Here is a 24202-nt window from a genome sequence, read left to right on the forward strand (position 1 = left end):
GGGTAGTGGTAAACAGAGTTAATTACATTAGTTTAGAGGACTAAACTAATGTAAGGCTATTGAAGGAAACATTATCAAGTAGAGATAAGGAAGTCATTCCTCTTTATAAAGCATTGTTATATTCACATCTGGATTACTGTGCTCAGGCCTGATCTCCTGAGTTTATTGAGAACAAGGAAGTGGTGGAGAAGATTAATATCTCATTTAATTCCCCCCCCCTTCTCAAGGTCGTGACTATGCTACTTCACGTGTACGTATTTTAGAATTGCCTCTGGCTGGAGCCAATTCCTTCGTCTAAATAGCTGGCTTTTTCTCACACCAATCCCTGAAAATTTATTTGTATTTACGACTGCGCCATCAGAGATCGTGTAAAGGAATTGGATATCTTTCCTGTACATGCAAGAAAAAACGCCCAGCACAATTATCTGTAAAAACTATCTCTAAGTCAAGCAATGCTCAAACTTACTATTCGTCAGTCATGGCTACTTTTACTGTTAAGGTCACGCAGGTTCTATCTTTCTATGAGAAGTGCATTGGCAAGACAGAATCAGGCAAGTTATTGACAAACAAAAATTTATTCATGCTAAATCAAGGTACATATAAAAAATTTATCTGGCTCTAATTCACTCAGCAAAATTGACATGGAAACAATATAAATTCACATGTCTGGTTCTCCACTCGATTAATTAAACATTTCTCACTTAAGCTTAATGACTAATGCAATAAATATGCTCACATATAAATCAGACACAGAAGCAGACTTGTATATTCTTTACATTAATTTAACTCAGACTATAAATATTATTAAGCTTAACTACTTTCACATACAATTCCCTCTTCAATATATAACATTAGCTAATTCCTCAAAACTCTGCAAACTACTTCACAATTAATTTAACAAATGGCTTTCCATCTTTACTGTTATTCTTTATGCTAACAAACTAAAAAAAAAAAAAAAAATCAGCAATCCTTGCCATAAATTTCACATCTAGGAAGGTCCTAAACAAAAGTCTTACTTGCTACTTTGTCATCCAGTTCATTACACAAGATCCTAGAGATTGTTGATACCTTTACTTTCCAGTAAAATTCACACACAGGCACTTTTTATGACACTGATGATACTTCACAAGCGGAGATTGTCAAGGAACTTAGCGGTGAGAACTCTACTAATACGAACCTCCTATCATCGCCTGGCAGGATGTGGATCTCTGTCCTTGGAATGGCAGGACATACAGGAAACTCCCCGTAAAAGCCGGAACCGAAAAGCTTCTTTTCCATCAATTCTTCCCCCTTTTATTCTGCTCTCCCGACCTTGGAATTCCTACAGATAAAATCGCCCGGATTTTCTTTGAAGAGTCTTCTCAGCCATTGCGGTCGCCGAGTTAAGGTGGGAAACCCCGTACTTCGTTGACCTTTGCGAGTTGCGATAGCCTCAGGTCTTACATTTTTAATCCCATCTGAGTTATTTCTCTGTCTGTACAATTTTCTTATTACAATTTATTCAAACATTTTTTTCAGGTTTATTACAGAAAAATGAGTTAAGTATTAATCAAATTAGAAGTATATTATATTATTTTTATTTCCCAAGTAAAATCGGTATAGAAGAGATTTTATCCTAAATTCCTTATATACAAGATTTTACAATGGCGAGTGGTCTGTGGAATGTTTCTTATGAGGATGGAGATTGTGCATGTGTGGACTGCAGAAATTGGTTGATAGGAGAAAAAGGAAAGATATAACAGAAACGTTTAAGTGCTTAAAGGGTTTTATAGGATCGATACAGAGGAAATGTTTCTCCACTTGGCTAGAACGATCAGAACAAGGGGGTAATCCCTGAAGTTGAATAAAGGTGTAGTTAGTAGGAGCGTGTGGACTAAATTTTATGTTTGGAGAGTTGTGAATGAGTGGAATGAGTTGCCAGAGTCAGCTGAGAGTGCATTGTCTGTTAATGGGTTCAAGGAAAGGTATGATAGATTGTGTGGCTAGTTTGGGTCTCCAGTGATCAGTCTTTGGACTCCATGGAAATGCCTGTATAATAATAATACAAAGAAATATATGTGTTATCATATGAAATTCATTGGAAAATTTCATATGGTAACACATATGAAAACCCTGGCTAAAAATTATTGCCATCAGAGAGATTGGAAAGCAGTTTCAAATAGTTTTTGTAAGCAAACTTCAGAATAAGGAAATGGATTGAAACTTATTTGTGCCTTTGGTCACACACTCAGATGGTTCTCCTAAGGAAGAAGTGGAGGAATTTTTCAAGTCATTACAGCAGGCAGCTGAAAAAGAAAAAGTGCCATTAGTTGGAGATTTAAACAGCAGAGTAGGAAGTGAATTCCCACTGGCAAACAGAAATGTTCTGGGAAAATTTAGATGAAAGAACAAGGATAATAATAATAGTAAGTATCTGATGGATTTCTGTTGAGGATATGAACTAATCATTACTAACAATGCTCCAACATAAAGTTGTACACAAGTTCATGTAGAGAGAAGACACAGGAAATAAGAAAAGCTTCACTGATTATGTTATTTTTAACAGTGATATCTTAATTCTGGTACAGGAAACGAGAGTTCATACAGAGGATTTTGAAATCAGAAGTGACCATTTTCTTTTAAGTAGGATAAAAATGAATACATATTGAAGAGAAACCAGTACGTAAAAAAATTTTTAAAAAGAATTAAAGTTAAGTAGCTTTTACAGGTGAACTGTAGACTAAACTATATAAACCTTATTGAAGAAAGAATGAAACAGTTCAAAAACAAGAACCCAACCATGGAGTACCAGTGGTAAACTATGAAGAAAACAGACTGATTCAGCTATGGAGGCATTTCATGAAACTGTCTGCAAGAATAGAAATATAAGAATATCTGGTGGACACAAGAAGTTAAAGAAGCAGTCCAAGAAAATAAGAAAGCATGCCAAAAGTTCTAGAAATAAGCCAGCAGATTCCCTAAAAGAATACAGAGAAAAATGTAAGCGAGCTAAGCTATGTATAAGAGTAGCTAAACAAAGTCATGGGAAGACTTCAGTAAGAACATAGAATATAAATATCAGAAATGTGACAAAGTCTTCTGGAAGCTATTGAAAAAGCTTAGAAATGAATGAAAGAGTACTGTAGAAGGAATCCAAGATGATAAAGGTGACACGAAAACTGAAGATAAGGATATCCTACATGTCTGGGTAATTACTTTGAAAGACTGTTCAAATGAAACAGCAAGTGACAGAACCAAAGTAGAAAATTTTCAAGAGGAATACAAAGAGGAGTTATATCAATACTTCAGGTAGAAAAAGCCATTCAAAACTTGAAATGTGGAAAGGCAGCTAGAGTAGATGATATTTAACCAGAAATGTTCAAATATGGAGGTACAAAAGTTTGCAGTGGCAACACTGCATAATTCAGAAGGCCTGGTCAAAAGTTTCAATTCCAGATGAATGGAATAAAGCTTTCATAGTTTCCATCTATAAAAAAGAGAATACAGTTGAATGTAAGAATTAGAGAAATTTCTTACTAAGATTTATGCAAGCATACTTGATAAGAGTTTGAGAAAAATTGTGGTAAAAAAAAAATAAAATAAAATGGAAGAACAAGCTGGATTCAGGACAAAGAGGTTATCAAGATCACAGTAATATGACAAGGATTTGTACTTAAGTTTTGTAGATCTGGAAATGGCATATGACAAGGTGCCCAGAGAAAAGCTTTTCAAAAGACTACAATTTTATATGGGCTGAAATGGAGAACATTATACAGAGCAATATATAGTCTATATTTAAGTGTAAGTTAGCAGAGACAGAATTGAAGGAAATACAGTAAGATGGTTTGATATAAAATCAGGGGTAAGACAAGGATGCATATTATCTCCACTCTTATTCATCATCTATAATAATCATCAGATTATGAAAGAAAGTGACATTAGGCCTGATATTACAATTGGAGATGTCAAACATAGTTCTTTGCTATATGCAGATGATGTTGCACTCCTAAACACATCCAGCAATTCTCCAGGCTTCTTTAACTAAATTGAATAACAGTTGCAACAAATTTGGCATGAAAAATCAGCAATAAAAAGACCAAAACTACGAAAATAGGCAAAAACTTTGAATACATCAACTGCATTCTAAATGGAGCGCATATAGAACATGTAAAATATTTCAGCTATTTAGGCAGAGTTTTTAGTGAAGATGGCACATTAAATCTGGAAATAGACAACAGAATAGGCAAAGCTGGTATGGTGGGTAGCCAGCTGAATAAATTTACATGGAATAAGAGAGAAATTAGCCAAAACACTAAACTATCAGTATACAAGACAGTGCTCAAAACAGTTTAAGTTCTGATCTGAGAGTTCGATTAGAAATAAAGCACTTGATCAAAGACTAGAGACCAGAGATATAGCGATTCTGAGAAAAATTAGGGGTCTGAACAAAAGGCATCAATGGCAGAATCTTAAAAATGAAGATATTAGTTTGCATTCATGAATGTGTGATGAGGGCTAATCTACGATGGTAAAATGGGAGAGAAAAGGTTAGTCAAACAGATACTGACATGTAATAAACTAATTCAGAAAAAAATTGTTAATAGGAGATTATCAATCACGTACACTTATTCATGTAGTGCTTTCTCAGCAGCCTGAACATCCCTTGAGGATACATATCAGGAAATGGATGATAATGATATCTAGGACATTTTTCAGTAATCAGAATGCTCTTGATCCAAACAGTTTTATATTTATTAATTTGACAAAATTTGCCCTGTAATTACATTTTTTGTTTAGTTTTATTAAATAAATATTTTTAATTTTGTTTTGAGTCACTCCTTTTTGGATTCTGGAAGAATTATATTTGAAGTCCTTGCACTGATTACAAATGAATAAATTGGAAAGGAGAAAAATGCACAAACAGTACAGGACCATTAACCTGTGAAAGAGAACCAGATGATGGGAAGAGATCAATGATATAATTAAAACAGAAGCAAAGAAGAATATTCCAACGGTTTGTAAGAAGAAGAAGTCTAAATGGCTGTCAGAAGATGCCATCAAAACTGCTCAGGAAAGGAGGAAAATGAAGGCCACAGGAAATTTGCAGGAAGTACGGCATTTGAATGCAGAGTTTCAATGACAAGCCAGAAGAGACAAGGAAAAATATTTTAACCAGGAAAGTCAACAAATAGAAGACCAAAACAAGAAAGGAAAAACAAGAGATCTTTTCAAAAAGATCAGAGAACTAACAGGGAAGTTTAGTGCCAAGGTGACAATATTGAAAAGTAAACACAAAGGATATCTTACAGAAGCTGCAGACATCAAAGAAAGATGGAAAGAGTATACAGAAGCCCTTTACAGAAAGGACTCCAAAATTACTGAGAAATTTGAACAGCAGGATTATACACAGGAGCCAGTACCACTGGAGAGTGAAGTGAGGTGGGTACTGAAACAGCTATCCAGTAAGAAGGCACCAGGAGGAGATGGAATACCTATTGAGCTGCTCAAATCCCTGGGAGAAGAGGCAGTTAAAATTTAAACTGCTCTATGTCAGCGAATTATTTGGATCGCAACTAAATGGCCTAGGGAATGAAAAAAAATCAGTTTATATATCTTTATTGAAGAAAGGCGATGCAAGAGAGTGCAAAAATTACAAAACTATAGCACTGATTTCTCATGCAAGTAAAGTCTTACTTAAGATCATTCAAAAAAGACTGGAATCATTCATGAAGAGAGAAATGCCAGATGAACAGGCAGGATTTCGAAAAGGCAGAGGAACAAGAGATAAAATCGCCAATGTGAGATCAAAAGAATGTCTACCTTTGTTTCCTTGACTATAGCAAGGCTTTTGACTTTGTAGATCATGTGAAACTGTGGAATGTGTTAAGAACAATGGAAGTACCAGAGCATTTCATTATCCTTCTGAGGAATCTTTATTATGAACAAGAAGCTACTATCCGAACAGATCTTAGAGAAACTGAGTACAGTAAAACCTGGAAGTTATGCGGTAGGTGGGACCAACAAAAAGCGTGCAAGTCGAATTCGCATAACCCGGGGTATAATTTTGCATGTAATTTATATATACAAACATACAATTGGGACCAAAGGTTTACAAAAACACCTATATTTTTTAAGAAATATAATCATAATTGTAGTTTTTCGTACATAAAAAAAAGAAAGTTATTTCGATGTCGATGGTTTCATAAAATCTAATAGATTCGTCAGACGGCATATTGTCTTTTTCTTGTCATGCAAAATTTCTTCATAGCAAGCTGATGTTTTTTTTATTCCTTGCCTTGTGGCTACAATTCGTTCCTCGTTAGAATCTATGTCCTCCAAAATCTGTAACCCTTCCTTTTATGATTGTTCTTACTGTGGATTCCTGTAGATTGAACTTCTTTGCTAGCTCACAAATTTTTATTCCACCTTCAAAATCCTTAATAATGTTGAGTTTTGTTTCCAAATTCAATGTTTTTCTTTTCTTGCTAGCTGTAGAAGAATCGGACTTGCTTCTTTTGGATGACATTATTATTTTTTATGTGATAAAATTTTTATCAAGAACATAACATTAAACAATCGCAAGGTTTGTAGACTATAAAAATCGTGTATGAATAGAGACTGCGCAAAACAAGTCAGTGCTTGTTCACAGCATGTGTGACAATGGCGAATGCGGCCGCCACCTGAAAGATAAGACTAGTGGCGAGGTGTGAAGCGGGACGGGAATAGGTACATATAAGAAACTGCGTAACTCCAGATTCGCAGTAAGTCAGGGTATGACTGTATTTCACAATAAGTAAAGGGGTGCAACAAGGATGTATTTTATCTCCGTACCTGTTTAACTTGTACAGCGAATACATTTTAAGAATGGCAGGGCTGGAGGAGTCTTCAGTTGGAATTAAAATTGGTGGAAGAAATATTAATAATTTGAGGTATGCAGATGATACCACTGTGCTAGCAGAACGTAAAGAAGATTTGGAGGAAGACTTATTATGAAAGAAGAAAGTACTAAATATGGTCTTAAACTTAATCTCAAAAAGACAAAAGTTATGGCAACATGCGAACTTAATGATTTTGAAGTAGACTGGGAGAAAATGGAAGGAGTTAACAATTTTGTGCTCCTAGAATCCCGAATTGATCAAGATGGTTATTGTACTGAAGAAGTTAAAAGAAGATAATTACTCAGAAAGAAAGCAATGACAAATTTAAGCAAGATCTTTAAAGATGAAGATCTTAGCCTCGCAACAAAAATCAGAATCGTGAAAGCAATAGTATTCCCTGTGGTACTGTATGGATGTGAAAGTTGGACCCTGAGAAAGAGTGAAAGAAGGAAGATAGATGTATTTGAATTATGGGTTTGGAGACGCTTACTAAGAATACCATGGACTGCAAAGCAAACCAATAAATCAATGATAGACAGAATAAAGCCAGATTGCTTCCTTGAAGCTATGATCATCAAACAAAAATTGTCATACTTCGGACATATTATGTGAGCAAATGAGTGTCTGGAGAAGATGATGATGCTTGCTAAAGTTGATGGAAGCAGGAGAAGAGGAAGACCAAGAATTGGGTGGATGAAGTTAAAGAAGCAATTGGAATGCGCTTGGAAATTCTGAAAGATATGGCCAGGGAAGAATCTGAATGGAGAATCTATGTTCATAGAATCACCAGGAGTCGAAAACAACTCAATGGAACATAACAACAATGCACTTCTCAATATAGTTTTGTTAGACAGGAATTGTTCACTGACAGTCAAAAAAAGCCAAACCGATCAACTCCACTTTCTGTAAATTTCTCAATTTTAGTACCTGAGCACATTATTAGCACTTAACTTTTCAAAAACCCAATGACTAACCTACATCTTAAATAATTCACTATATAACTTTTGTCTGTTTGTATATTTTAACCTTTAATTAGTTGCATGGGGTCTATTTGATCCCATGCCATCATTCAAGTTCAATTTCTGACAAAACTGATGACAGATTTTTTGTTACGATTTCGAGTAGCTGAGTTTCTTGTTACCCCAGTACTGAATCAGTTGCATGTAAGCTGGTGTGCAGTTGTGGAGTAAGAAGTGACTTCTGACCCCCATGTGCCTAATTATGTAACAAAAAAGGTACAACTAATTAAGGGTTAAGCTAAATTTAAAAAAAAAATTATAACATCAATTTTTTACTATTTTTTATTTTATGGAATTGATCACTTTGTGCTTCTGAGAGGCACATATGTTGGCAATCTCCTAATCTTGAAATTCTGGCATTCAGTAATAGAATTTTTGCTATTGCTAGATGATATAGACCTTGGATACCATCTTTATCAATATTACTTAAATATTGTTGCTAGTAAAAATGCAGAGGATCTGAATAAATAAGTGCTATCTTTCATTAAATAACTGGTAATTTTCAATAACTGATCAAATTACTATCAGCTATGGCATATAATTTGGGTTACGGCCGTGATTTGTGTATATGTCCTAATGCAAAACAGTTGCAGACGTGCTATGATCCACTCATTTGTAGAGATATGGTATTGATAACAGTTGTTCACTTTTTTGAAAGAGGAATATTACTAAAGCAAAATGGGGGAAGGGGGGGAGAGAAATTATTAACTTGTTTGAGATGAAATTCCTAAAAATGGAAGGGACAAATATATTAAGGTGGTCAAATTAAGACTGAAAATTATTGTATGAATTAAAATGAAAAACAATAAAAAGTACATAACTAAAAATAACTCGACACCTCTTCTCTTCTTTCACATTCAGCAGTCCAATTACTGAATTATAGCAATATGTTCTTTACTGCCACTTTCATTTACAAGAATCTCATATTCTAATCTTCAAAATTTTCTTTAAAATAAAAGGTTTTAATCAACCTTTTAAAATAATACTGTATGCTCAATTTCAAAAAGGTAAAATGAATTTAAATAAAATTACAAACTTCTGAAAATTCTAAATGGATGAAGCATGCACAGCTCAGCCAATCATTCTACTCCTACATGTAGTTGAGTAAAGGCAAATTTACGGCATGTTATTTATTTATTTTATTTTGTAAATAATGCAATCTTATTCATTACATGCAAGTTATCTATTGAGAGTGCACCAAAGGAAAAAGTATCATTTGCAGGTGGCTAAACAAATCTGGAGAAGAATGAGATTTGATCTGCATAATAAAACCACAGTTATATGAAAATTTGGCTGCAGTGAGGTAAACAATGACGAATTTGTGGGAAACAAGAAATGCACATTAATGAAAAAAAAATAAAATAAAATAAGTAAAATAAATAAAAAATAATAAAATAAAAATGTGAAAAAGCAAAGCATTTTATAAGTTCAGAAGTCTGCCCAGAGCAAGTTTTTAGAAATATCCATATGTTATGCAGGCTATCAATGCACAACCATTGTGTGCAAAACAATATCAATGGAATTGCAATTGTATCAAAACATTCCTAATGAGAAAACACTGATATTTTACTTCACTACAGAAAGGAGGAGGGGTGATGGTGGCAGCAACCAGAAGATTTTCTTTCTCCCAGAAGCAAATCCTGTTTAAACTGTACTGATGCACCATAGGTTTCATCTTGTCACATGTGGGATTAACATCTATATAAAACTTACAATCTACAAAGAACAAACAGTTTTATATATTATTTAATCCTTTTTTTAATGAACTTTTAGGTGGATGAAGCTCTAAACAACATAAATGGCCCAGAAACCTGCATACTGACAATCACTGAACCAAGACAATAAAAAAATATACTACTTGAACTGCAATGGAAGCAAAAGATGACTTGAAGTAGGAACTGCACCAGCACCTCATCCTAGTGATATCTCTTCAGTGAAACTGAACTCTTATTAAGAACTTCAATACAAAGGAACACCTCCAGCATTTTTTAAAGACTGGTTTAAAAAAAAAAAAATTCACAGTGGATGTGAAGCAACACTGTAATAGTTAATAAGTGGTTATATTGATTTATTATTAATTTTTCACAAAATATTTATTACTCCTTTCTCAGCAATCATCATCATGTATGAAAGCACTAAGAAATTAATAGACTTATAGCAAAATAAAAGGATGAAGAAAAAACTTGCCTCTTCTAGTCGCTGAATAGCAGCTTCTTTTAATGCCTGCTCAGTACTGTGCATCATATCTATTGTATCTTCTATTTTTGCTTTAATATCAGGGAGAATGGATTCAAGCTCTTCAACTTCTTTCGCCGCTAAAACTTTTGGATCTTCATCTTCAAGGCCACTAGATGGTCTTACTCCTTCAGGCTTGTCCTTTTTCAAGTTGACTATGCGGTTTTCAATAACATCAATTGCACCATTAAAAGAGTTTATTGCCTCAGTAAATTGATTATCGAAAGAATAAGCCAAGCCTAACTGGTAATATCTGTAAGTGTCAAGGTTCATGGGAAAATATGAATGTTTATGAAAACAAAATCAGTCATTTCAGGAGAGAAATGGAAGGTGGGAGAGTTTTATAAAGAATTTTATAACTTTTTTTTTCCCTCTTCCCCTAAATTTCCTTCTTGGTATAAAAATTTCTCAATAACAGAATTATTAAACAATCATCCAAAATCATTATATGCTAAGAGGAGGGAAGGAGTAGTGTTATGTGAAAAAATAAAAAGCACTATCAAATACTTATTCTTTTCTGCATTCACTGTCTGTGAACAGAATAAATCTGACATTTTGAATTCAAACAAATACATTAAATGAGTTTATATTCCTACTTTCAAGAAACAAAAACTAGACTTAATTGATAATAGATGTACAATTTTGAAAGTTTATTTTCCACTTGATTAGACTATAATAAATTTAGTTTAATCCTTTATCCAAGTATAAGCAAACAAAGTTTGCACCCGAAGTATCTTCAGGACTGAGGCAACTCGTAGTAAAGGTGGACCAAGCTCTCATCACTCCTTGTCTCAGTATCTCCCATATGTGCTTTGCATTATGGGACATACTGAGACAAGGAGTGATGAGAGCTTGGTCCACCTTTACTACGAGTTGCCTCAGTCCTGAAGATACTTCGGGTGCAAACTTGTTTGCTTATACTTGGATAAAGAATTAAACTAAATTTATTATAGTCTAACCAAGTGGAAAATAAACTTCCAACATCTTTCTCTAAATCCAGAGTAATTTAATAATAAGGTGGTACACCTTTTAGCAACTCGTATAAGTAAATATGACCTCTCCATTGCTTCTGCCTTAGTATCACCACTTCTGGGTCTGGCTCCCACTGACGAGACCTCAATAAAGGTCAAAACTGGTCTGGGTAGTGGCCCTTCCCTTAATGCAGTGTTTCTCAACATTTTTTGGATCATGCCCCACCTCAATGTCCCAAAGATTTTGATGCCCCCCCAGCATAACAGTCAACCAAGTTCTGAAAAAGTATAATATAAATATGTCATCATCATCATCAAATTCCTGCCATGTACCCTGAAGGGGTGTATAGGATATGACAGTACTACATGAAAAAATTACATCATTACTAACTTCCTATCTACAATTTTCCTCCAAATCAGTCTGTTACTTGTCAAGACTCCAACATTATCAGATCTTATATTTCTATCGTCTAAGGCACTTTGTACCGTATCAATCCACCTATATCTTGGTCTTCCTCTGGGTCGTTTTCCTGCCAACCTGGCAGAGAACACTTGTTTTGCTAATCTTTCCTCACCCATTCTGTTTACGTGACCATACCACCTGAGATTAGCTCTGCTAACGCATTCCTGGATGCTAACAATGTCAAGTTCTTTCCTAATATCCTCATTTTTAATATGATATTGCCATTGATGCCATCTGTTCACGCCTCTAATCTTTCTCAGGACTCTCATATCTGCGGTCTCTAGTCTTTGGTCAAGTGTTTTACTTCTGACCCAGCTCTCAGATCCATAAGTTAAAACTGGTTTGAACACTGTCTTGTATACAGCTAATTTAGTGTTCCGACTAATTTCTCTCTTATTCCATATGAATTTACTCAATTGACTTCCCACCATACCAGCTTTGCTGATTCTGTTGTCTATTTCTATATTTAATTTACCATCTTCAGTAAAAATCGTGTCTAAATAGTTGAAATGTTTTACTTGTTCCAGAGGTTCTCCATTCACAACACAGTTGACATTTTCAGTGATTCTGCCTATTTTCATTGTCTTTGTCTTTTTATTGCTGACCTTCATACCATATCTATTACAACAGCTATTCAATTTAGTCGGAGAATCTTGCAGACTTGCAGCGGATTTATTAAGAAGTATAACATCATCTGCATAAAGCAAAGAGCTGACATTAACATCTCCAATTTTGATATCAGGTTTAATACCACTTTCCTTCATAATGTGATCCATATAGATAATGAATAACAGAGGGGATAATGTACATCCTTGTCTCACACCAGATTTAACATTAAACCATCTTCCTGTACTTCCTTCAATTCTAACTGCTGACTTACAACTCAAATAAAGACTAAGTATTGCTTGATATAATGCCCCATTGACACCATATAACTGCAGCGTATTGAATAGCTTCTCTCTTGGCACCTTGTCATATGCCTTTTCCAAATCGACAAAACTTAAATACAGATCTTTGTTATATTCCCATGCTTTCTCGACTATTTGTCATAAAGTGAAGATCTGATCCTGACAGCCTCTATTTGGCCTGAATCCAGCTTGTTCTTCACCAAGCTTTTCTTCCACAATTCTTCTCAATCGTTTCTCAAGTATACTTGCATATATCTTGCCAGGAACACTCAGTAGGGAAATACCTCTGTAATTCTCACATTCAGTTTTATTTCCCTTTTTATATATGGGTACTATGAGAGCTCTACTCCAATCATCGGGAATTCGTCCCTCTGTCAAGGCTTTCTGAACTATGCAGTGCAGCCACTGTAAGACTTTTATACCACCATACTTCAGCATTTCTGGTCGAATATGTACATTTTCTAATTGTCCCCCCCCCCCCCCCCAAAAAAAAAATATTCAAATTGCCCCACATTGAGAAACACTGCCTTAATGCATTGCATTATACATATCTGCAAGGAGATGTGCTTTGCATTATGGGAGATACTGAGACAGGGAGTGATGAGAGCTTGGTCCACCTTTACTATGAGTTGCCTCAATCCTGAAGATACTTCAGGTGCAAACTTTGTTTGCTTACACTTGAATAAAGGATTAAACTAGATGTACAATTACAGAACTGCCTATTTAAAAACAGAACAAAGAAACTTCATAAGAATAAATTTACTCAAAGAACATAAATGGTTTTAAACTGCAGGCAAGCTCCTAGGCATGGAGGGTTTCATTGATTTGGATTTACAGTTGAAGCAACTCAGCTACAAGGCCAGCATATTACTGTATGTCTGTTAATTGCATGTATTCAAATGGCCAGTTTGCCTGATTTGCAAGATGAAAAACCAATTTCTGAGAGGAAAAGTCCTGAAACTTCTATATGAAAGATAACTCCCTTTCAGTTGAAAAGCAAATAACATTGCAAAAATTAATAGATTGTGAAAATTTCCCATAAACACAATTTAATCAGTTTTTAGAGTATCACAAATATTTTATATTAAATTACATATCTTATTCTAAATTTAAATTTCATTCTATAAGGTAAACATATATTTTGTTTGCCTTGTATAATTCAATGAACTGACACTTGTATTGTTATTGATCTTGCCATGAGCACAAAGCCTTACTATAATCATTGCAATGAAATAAGTAAATTGCTTACTCCAATGAAATAAATAATCCTGTAAGAATCATGTAGAAATTGTATATAATTTGTTTTACTGTAGCAATTTTCTTCCATTAATTGCTGTAACATATTAACCATGTTACAACTCATTTTGTATAGTAGCAAGCAATGGCTAAAAAGTAATTAATATCATTTAAATATGGAAACACTAGAGATACTGAAAAGATAAATCAAGAACAGGATTCTTATGAATTTCTAAACTATTTTTACAAATGTCTACTGCAATCTAAGAAGAAAGAGCAACCAATAATATTAAAAGGGACAGGTTACAAGAGTCCTTCATAATTCATTTAGGATAATTACTTGGGGTGAACAGTTGCAAATGGGATACCATCTCTTCATTAAAGCAGCAAACTTGTTTTAGTAAAGTGTGGGTTTTCTACATGAAGTTGCAGTTCTGATTTTTAAATGACAGTCTACGGAGTTATTCCATCAACTATTCATTTATCCTCTATGATGGTTACAAAATATGTTCATCAATTTAGTGCAGAAATTATTTTCATGTCCTATTTCTAGAACAAAATGGAAGGATCCTGAACAGCATGTGGCTTTTGTGCACATACTTATTCTCTCTCTCTCTGTGCCTCATGGCACATAAGGTTGAGATTCATTTCTTCCAAATGCCTGTCCTGGACTATCAGTTCAACTTCTCTCCAGCTTTGCCAACCAGCCATTCCTCTTTCCTTTTAGGTCATTCTCTTTCAAGTTAATTTAGGCCTTCCCCTTTTCCTGTTTTCCTTCTGGGATCCATGTCAAAGCCACTTTATATCCTGTTCCACTTTAAGATTGCAGGAAATCATTTCCTCATGGAAAAAGGCCAATTCCACCAACAGAAAATAGTTTCTTCTTAAGATGCAATTAAAATATCATTTGAGCATAAAACTGTAAGCATGTTTAGTCTTTTTTGAACTAAACAGAACATTTAAAAAATTAGTACTACTTTAAAAAACCACAGAAATAAATAACTAAATAAACTGGCTGATTGTTTTGACCAATCACACTATTCCTTAGTCATGTCATGATTTCAAAATCAGCACAAATAACATGTCAAACGGGATAGATATTCAATTGCGACTCCAGATTTTTCTATTCGAAATGTTCATCAAAATTTGCTTTGACTGATCTCATCCAGGTTTTCCCATGAGAATTTCAAACAGAAAAATCTGGAGTTGCAATCTAAATCTATCCCGTTTGACATATTATTTGTTCAAGAGAATGTAACGATAGTGAGCGAGCTGACCATTGTTTCAGAGAATCAACTTCGGTGTGAAAGCTGATAAAAAGAGGTCACATGTGCTGAAGACAGCATCCAAAAAGTGGGCACAACGGGGGACTTGAATTCGGCCAATCCAGTGCGAAGTACTCTGCACAAAGATTTGACAACTTAGTTTGGTGTGCCATTCATCAAAAAATTCATGCATTTTTCTTCAGGTATGAGCAGCACACACAATCAGATGTTTGAGGATCTTGGCTTTAAGCAGATTAAATGGCAACGTGCATCAGCTTTCACAGAACGAGGATGTAACTGCTTGGCGACATCAATACTCTTGAGCAGGCTGCAATCTTAAAGTGGAACAGAAAATAGGAATCTCTCTGCGGTTCATTCTCAAGTATCTGCCCAATCTATTTCCATCTGCATTTTATTTATTTATTTCATATGGTGATGCTCTTTTTTTGCTCAATCAGCTTATATAAGTCGTTGTTATACACTAGGGCCAAAATATTTTTATTATTTTATGCAAACATTTTGTTTGAAGCCTCTTTAAATTTGGCTTCCTGTTTTCGGTCAGCTTCCATGTCTCTCATCCATATAATAATACAGTCTTAACACTGCTACTGAAAATCTTTATTTTAGTTTTATTATGGTATTTTGATGATTTGCAGAAAATATTTAATTTTCTGAAAGCAGTATTAGCTTTTGTCAAATCTTTGCATCATATCCTTGTTAGTTCCACGTTCAGTATCTACATTTGCTCCCAAGTAGGCAAAATTCTTACCTTCTTCTACAGCATGTGCATTGATATTAATTTCTTTGTGGCATTTGCCATTTAATTTAAGAACTTTTGTTTTAGTCATAGTTATTTCAAGACCAACCATTTCAGCTGTATTTTGATGATATCAATATTATGTCATCAGCTAGATTGTCTGACTGTGACATACGAGGTGTGTCTGAAAAGTTGTGATAATCATGAAGGAATTGAGGTAAAACCATGCAACTTACACATTATTCCCTATGAAGTGTTATATATATACACTTGCTAGAATGCTGCTCTATCATTTGCAATCCTCTAAGAAAAAAGTCTTTCCCTTGTTGCACAAACCAATCCTCAGCTGCAGATATGATTTCATCTGTGGTAAATTTTGTTCCTTTCAAGTATTCTTTAAATTTGGGAATAGGAAATAGATGGGACCAGGTTGGATTAAGTATTAATATAAGGTAGCATGCAAACAATTGATTCAAAATAGAATGAGCAGTATGATGTTAAATCGCCAATAGAGCTATGTTTTAACTGAAGGTTAATCATAATAGTGCAAAAATAAATTGCATATATAAAACTTGTATCATACTCAACAGATCATCAGATAGATGTAGTATCTAGTTGGTTTCTTAAGACCTTATGTCTTTATAAAATACCATTCTTGGTGTTAATAGTACTGAAAAAACTTTAATGATGCATTATTCTAATCAAACTTTCTCATATTTTTGATAAGGATAGGAAGTCATTCTGATTCAAGTTAGGGCGGTGAAGCATGGCTTCAGCTTAAACAAGCATTCAAATTTATTCGAATACTTATTTCAAAGTTCTCTCTGGTCATTTCTGCAAGTCATGGTAGATAGCTTCCTCTCTTTGAGCTTCAATTTCAATGCTGGAGTGATTCAAGGCTCCATCCTATCACTACTCAATAAGTGATAGGATGGAGCTAATTTCATCCAAAGTTTTGCAGATGAAAGCACTCTCCACCCATCCTCCTCATTTGACAAATCATGTAGTACTTTGACATCCCAAGCTACAAAATCACCTAAAACGAGTATCTTAAATCTCCATACTATCCTCCAATGGGGCAAGAACAACCTTGTTATGTTCAATGCCACCAAAACAGTCTTGCTTTTCTCGTGCAAAAGAGATCCTGGCTCACCTACCCTTACTCTCAGTAATACACAATTCACCAGTCAAGATCAGATCAAATCTTGGACTAATGCTTACCTCCAGTTCCCAGCAATAAACACATCATATCAATAGCCGCCTCCTTAGCATCCAAGAAATGTGGCATTCTGTTTCGCTCAAGAGCTTATTTTACACCAAACTCTTCACTATATACAAATCTATCCATGTTTAGAATACTGCTCACATATTTGGGGTGATGCACCTATAACTTCCCTTAAAATCCTTGCAGCCATCCAAAGAATGGTTGTTAAAGTATTGGAAAAGTTGGTGAAAGGTAAAATACAACAGTGGGTGGATAGGGATGCACTACTCTATAGTGGGCAGCATGGGTATGTGTAAAGGGTAGGTATCCTGAGGTAAGGCATGTCTTAGTAACTTATTCACATTTTATAATAAATGTGACAGCAGAATTGGATAAATGTAATGGCTACACCACGATACTGCTTGACTTTGCCAAGGCATTTGACAGAATACCACATGGAAAACTGTTAAAAAGAAAAACTGGAAAGGATGGAAATGGATATGAAGCTAGTAGCATGGATAGGGAAATGGCTGACAGCCACACACCAGAGAATAGTATATAGTGGAGTGGAGTCCAGGAGAATGATGGTGACTAGTGGGGTACCTCAAGGTTCTGAAGTAGAGCCACTACTCTTTAATTTGTATATATCAATGATATAAGCAATGAATGATGGGGGAATATTCAGTTGTTTGCTGATACAAAACCAAGAAGGATAAAGGTGATGTAGATATCCTGCAGTATGATTTAAATAAATAGGCATTGTGGGAAAAGGATAATGGTTATGAATTTAATGTTGCAAAATGTAAGATTATGCACTTCGGGTGGAAAAGGTTGTATATGGTGTATCATAATATTGATGGTACTGGTTTGCAAGGAAATTGATGAGGCTAGGGACTTGGGGATAATGGTGGACATACAGTTAAAGTTAAGAGGGAATATTGCAAAAGTTGGTAAAATAGCTCAATGAATTACTTGGATGTTGAAAAAAATAAGATAAGGAAGTTATTGTCCCTCTTTATAAGGCTATCTGCACATTAGATTTGGTCACCTGGGTTCCTTGGGGGATGGGACAGGAAGTGGTCGAAAAGATTCAGAGACAAGTGATCAAGATGGCGACAAGACTGTGGAATACTCCATACAAGGATAGTTTGAAGGGCTACAAAGTATAGCTGATAGGTGGAAAAGAAAAGACGTGATAGAAACTTCTAAGATATTAAAAGGGTTTTATAAAATTGATTCAAGTAAAATTTTTCAATATATGACAAATCATCACAGAACTAGGGGCATCCGTGTGGACCAGATCTTTTGCATGGATGGAGAGTGGTGAGTGAGTGGAATGGATTGCCAGAATTGGTTGCAAGTTCCCTGACAGTGAATGGATTCGAGGAGAGGTATTATAGAATTTGTGTGTATGATGGTTGATTTGGTTCTCCTGTGATGAATCTCCAGATCCCATGGAGATACTGTAAATAATAACAATGAACGGAACTGGTATATTATGTTTAAAGTGCATTTGTTCTCTTGTCAGTTTGTCTGTTTTTGAAGGATGCAAAACAAGAAGTAAATGCAGGTTATTTCATAATGAACGAGTTTCACACATATAAATTATAGTTAAATATAATGGTCCAATAATAAGTGACAACAAAGTCCAAAGATAAATACAAGTAGAGAACAAAACCTACTAAACAACAATTTAATTTAGGAGTGCTTGCTTCATAAAACCAAATTATGGTCATATATTGTGCAGAAATACTGAATATAACAGACCAAAAAAGAAACAGCAATATCTGTCTTGGATCCCTCACAGTTAGTATCACAACAACAGAGAAGATTATATCAGAATTATAAATTATCCACACTTTAGCTCACACATGGCATTTATTTGTTATAGGCCTTGAACCTCTCATGTATGGGAATGATGTCAAAAAATCATATAAGAAATTACAGGGTGCATATTTAGATGGCTGGAACATGTTGAATGGAGAGAAAAGATGAAAAGTCAAACAAATATACACAAAATCAGCTGGAAAAAAACACCAAGTGTATGACTCTGAAAACAGAAAAATAATACCCAGAGGGATCAGAATGATTTGGGAATCATTGACTTGACAGAGAAAGTGAACAGAAAAGTATGGAGGAGAATATTGTATGCAGAAAATAACCTTCAAATTTCAGGAAACTGATAATGATGTTTATATATAAATCAGTATATGTGAAGTCATCGGCAATGAAATTAAATATTTTGAGAGTTGTACAACTATTGAGACTAAAATAGGGAAGTTTACGGAATTAACAACGCATATAAAGTATATTAATTAAAGATAACTTTAATGAATAACTTCTACATTTCGGCAACGTCACCTGCCGAAGAAATCATGATCCAGATAGAACGTGATTTCGCAACCTGCCTAACCATATCGCCAACAACGTTAGACTGGATGTAGTCGGTGTTCTCACAAAAGCCAAACCTCCAAAAACCAACTTATCCAAAAACGAATATGCAGCCCTACAGGAATTGAAAAACAACAAAAAAATAGTAATCACCAAGGCGGATAAGGGAAACGCCACTGTGGTGCTCAATCAAAAAGACTACAAAGGTAAGCTAACTGCTTAGTACTAGACCATACGACTTACCTCCCCATTGAATATAATCCGACCAGCTCTCAGATTAGAACTCTCCACAGACTCCTTAAGAAGGTCACTTCTTGGCCTGTGGAAGTCACCAACAAACTAAAACCTTATAACTCTAGACCCCCCCCCCCCGATTATATGGACTCCCAAAAATACATAAACAAAATGTGCCATTGCGTCCCATAGTGGATGGCATTGATTCCCCCACATATAAATTAGCCAAACATTTAGCCAAAACGCTCACACACTACACTGGCAACACACCGTCACACATAAAAAACTCAGCCAACTTTAAAGCCAGTATAGAAAACCTCACACTCCAACACACTGACATAATGGTCAGTTTTGACGTCTCCTGCCTACTCACTAATGTCCCACTCAAAGAAACCCTAGAGCTCATCCAAGCCAAGTTTCCTCCCGATATCTCAGCCCTTTTTCAGTTCACAAAAAACTCAGGCTATTTCGTTTGGCAAGGAAAGTTCTACAAACAGATAGAGGGGACAGCCATGGGTTCACCGCTTTCCCCACCCTTGGCCAATTTCTTTATGGAGACATTTGAAGAGAAAGCCTTAAACTCCGCCCCACAAAAACCCACTATTTGGCTTCGTTATGTGGATGATGTGTTTGCTATTTGGCCACATGGCTCAGACACACTCCATTCCTTCCTAACACACTTAAACAACCAACACCCCAGAGTCCAGTTCACCTTAGAAAAAGAAGAAAACAACACCCTCCCCTTCCAAGACACTTTAATCACCCGCCAGCTTGATGGATCTTTGGTTTTCTCTGTTCACAGAAAACCCACCCACACTGGCAGATACATTCACCAGCAGTCCCCCCCCCCCCCTCACAACAATATGGGGTTATAAAAACACTATATAACAGGGCAAAATTAATCTGCTCAGATGACAAGGCCCTAACTACTGAACTAAACCACATCCTCAACACTTTCTTAGCCAATGGCTATAACCCAAAAAAAATCCAAAGAATACTAAAACCAGTAAACCACAACCTCCCTCCACAATAAAGATTACACCAAGTCTATCACCATCCCCTACATCCAGGGCACCTCTGAGAAAATAACCAATATCCTCAAAAAATATGACCTTACTTCCTGTTACAGACCATATAAAAAGTTGGCATCCCTTATCCGCTCTACCAAAGACCAACCACTTCCCCTAGACCTACCTGGTGTATACCAGGTCCCTTGCAGCTACAAATTGTCCTACTTTGGCCAAACAGGCAGAACAACAAATATCAGGATTTCAGAACACCAAGACTACATCCGGTTTCACCAGTACAGCCGCTCTGGGCTGGCAGACCATGCCTTAGATACCCACCACAAAATTCGTTGGAAGAAAACAAAAATAATTCATCGCAGCAAGTTTAAATATGAAAGATTATTCAAAGAATCTTCAGCAGCTCTAAAAAAACGTTCCTAACCTCAACAAATTTGGGTGCATGAAACTACCCCAAATTTGGGAGACTTACATTATGAGAACTTCAGCCCAACTGCCAAGGCTACCAAATAAGCCCGCAAGAGGGCACCATTAGGACTTTAGGAACAATATTAGTTTCTTGCTTTCTTCCTCATTTGCTTTGTGTTAGTGCCTGCGTGCACATACCATATCTTTATGTTCCTGAAGATGGCAATGTGACGTTGCCGAAATATAGAAGTTATTCATTAAAGTTATCTTTAATTAATATACTTTATATGCGTTGTTAATTCCGTAAACTAATTACCAGTTACCAGTTAAAATAGGGAAGGGAATTAATGTGTGTTTTTCAAAGATGAGAATATTTATCAGTTTAGATAAGAAGATCACACAAAGCTGACAACTTTACTATAAAGGATACGTTTCTGCTACTTGTCTGTCATCAGGCCTTAATAGTTCTTTTTGGATGTTCAGACAACTCTGCAAGTCTTCCACTGCTTGTCTGTAATTTTCTGATTCAATACTAACCTCTCCTAATTTCAGAAGAACATCAGATATTTTAAGCTGCATATCTTTGTTTCCTGATGCTTGTCTTAAAAAAATAAAAAAACTGTTTGCATCAACCTTATCAACAAATACATTGCAATTTCATAAACTAAAAATGAACTTCCTTACACTAACTTCATCAGCTAGGTAATAAGATAAATTAAAGATGCCAAGAAATTATATTCTCGATTTCATCCTTTTTCCAAGTGTAAGCAAAGTTTGTGCACGAAATAACTTCACATCAATTGCCTTAGTATCTCATAATGCAATGCACATATCCTTACGGACATGTATAATGCATAGCATTATGGGAAGGCAACTATCCAGACTAGTTTCGACCTTTGAGGAGATCTCATCAGTGGGAGCCAGACCCAGAAGTGATACCACGGTTGAAATAATGCAGGTCATATTTCCACATACAAGTAGCCAAAAGGTGTCGCATATTATTAAGAAAGATGTTGAATGTTGTTAAAGTATTTAATTAGAAAGTAGTTAGAGATATATGTTGAAATTTGCCCTGTCATGAAGTATTACTTCACGTGCAAACTTTGTTTACTTATACTTGGAAAAAGGATGAAACCAAGAATATAATTTCTTGGTATCTTTAATTTATAATATAACCAAGTGGAAAATCTTTCAACACTAGGTAATGAGAGTTACTAATTTTTGCAATATTTGAAAGTTATGGAAGTAATTTTATTTTGAAATGGTAAATATTTCAACATAATGCAAGCAAAAGAATACATCCCAACAAGAAAGTGAAAAAGCAGCACTGCATGCAAGGTCTATTTCATTTTTCTGCAGTGAAGGACAACATCCACAACATAATTAAGCCCAATAAATTTATCTCAACATGGCTGTAAATTAATAGCTTATTTTGGCTTGCTTTAAATGCCATATGAAATTAAGAAGAAATACAGTATAAGCAATAAGCAAGCAATATTGGTAAGAATATTAAACAAGAATTAAAGTTAGAATATTAAAGTCAGAAAATTAATTGAACATAACAGAAAAGTTCAACACAAATTACAATTCATGTTGAACTTTTCTGAAAAAAAAAAAAAAAGCTACATAAAACAGTTATAAACTATCATACAATTAATAAAACTAAAGATTTATGAACCAATATTTTCTTAGCTCAACAGTATCATCTATGACATACACAAAGAAGGCACAAACTGAAATGACTTAAGCAACAAAGAAAATCATGAGCTTGGAGGATTCCTCAGGGCAATAATGTAATTAGTATCTTTGGGACCAAGGAAACTTTGGGCATACTGAATACAGTGGCATCATCAAATTCCTGATGGGGGGGGGATAGGATATTGTGAAAATGCTACATGAAGTTTACATCATTACTAACTTCCTATCAACAATTTTCCTCCAAATTTATTGGTCATCTGTCAAGACACCAACTTCTAAGGCACTTCCAACTACATCAATCCACCAACGTCTATCTTCCTCTGGGTGTTTTTCTTGTCATCATGGCTTCAAACACTTGCTTTGCTAATCTTTCTTCTTGCATGACCATACTTCCTGGGATTAGCTCTGCTCAATTTCAAGTCGCTTTTAATAACTGCCACTGATGATATCTGTTCACTAAAAATTTTCTCAGGACTGTCACAGCTGTGGTTTCAAGTCTTAAATCAAATGTTTTACTTCTAATCCAGCTCTGAAATCCATGAGTAAGAGAGTTAATGTTCTAATTTCTCTCTCTTATTCCAGACAAATTTATTCAGTTGACATGTCACCATTCCAGATTTGCTAATTCTATTATCGATTTCCACATTTAATCTGCCAACTTCACTAGAAATTTGTGCCTAAATAGCTGAAATACTTTATTTGTTCTATACATTTGCAATTCAGAATGCAACTGAAGTTTTCTGTCTTCTTGCCCATTTTCAAAATTTTGGTCTTTTTATTACTGATTTTCATGTGAAATTTGTTCCAGGAGTTATTCAATTTAGTTAAGGAATCTGCAAACTAGTTGAATTTATCTAAGAATACATACACCATTTCCATAAAGTAAAGCGAGGAGATTAACATCTCCAATTTACATCAGATTTAATGTCACTGTCCTTCTTAATGTGATTCATAGAGATGAAAACTATTATTTTATAAGAAATAATGTATACTAAAATATTAATGATAATAACTAAGTAATACTTGGATATTTCAGCAATGTTACATTGCCATAATCAGGAATAAAAAAAAAAACAATGATATGTGCATATAGGCACTAATACTGAGCAATGAGGCTGAAGAAAAGCAATCAAAGTCGTTCATAGAATCCTAAATGGCACCTCCAATCTTCCTTTATCTCATACACTCCTAACTGCTAATTTACAACTTAAATATAGATTGTGCCTTGTTAAATACAATGTCCCATTCATTTACAAAAACTTAAATAGAGATCCTTGTTATATTCCCATGATTTCTCAAGTATTTGTCTTAAAGTATGAACCTCAATCTTGACAATCCTGGTTTTGGCTAAATCCAAGTTATTCTACTCCACATTTCTCTCTCTCCTTAAAAAAAAAGTCTACTCAAGGAGCTGTACTACTAGCTCTTTCAGAGCAGGCCTATGGAACTATCCATGCCCATGGTGAATTCAAACCCACAACTTAATGGTTGAAGAGCAGATATGCTATACCTGCTTTCCAACCTATGCTTG

General features: G+C 35.0%; 1 protein-coding gene across 3 annotated transcripts in view; it reads right to left on the bottom strand.

Annotated features, from left to right (window-relative positions):
- Positions 1-24202, bottom strand: part of Nasp (Nuclear autoantigenic sperm protein) — a 218189-nt gene that overhangs the window by 80044 nt on the left and 113943 nt on the right. For all 3 annotated transcript variants that reach the window (XR_016548137.1, XM_090390866.1, XM_090390867.1), the window contains 2 exons: positions 21404-21574; positions 10060-10364 (listed from right to left, as the gene is read on the bottom strand). Coding sequence is in view for 2 of the 3 variants with exons in the window: in XM_090390866.1 (XP_090246992.1) it covers positions 10060-10364; positions 21404-21574 (476 nt within the window). In the remaining variant the exon portion in view is untranslated. The remainder of the gene's footprint in view (positions 1-10059; positions 10365-21403; positions 21575-24202) is intronic.

This window comes from Typopeltis vanoorti, chromosome 3 (assembly GCF_054136105.1).
Source record: "Typopeltis vanoorti isolate ZY-2024b chromosome 3, IOZ_Tvanoo_1.0, whole genome shotgun sequence".
NCBI classification, from domain to species: Eukaryota; Metazoa; Arthropoda; class Arachnida; order Uropygi; family Thelyphonidae; genus Typopeltis; species Typopeltis vanoorti.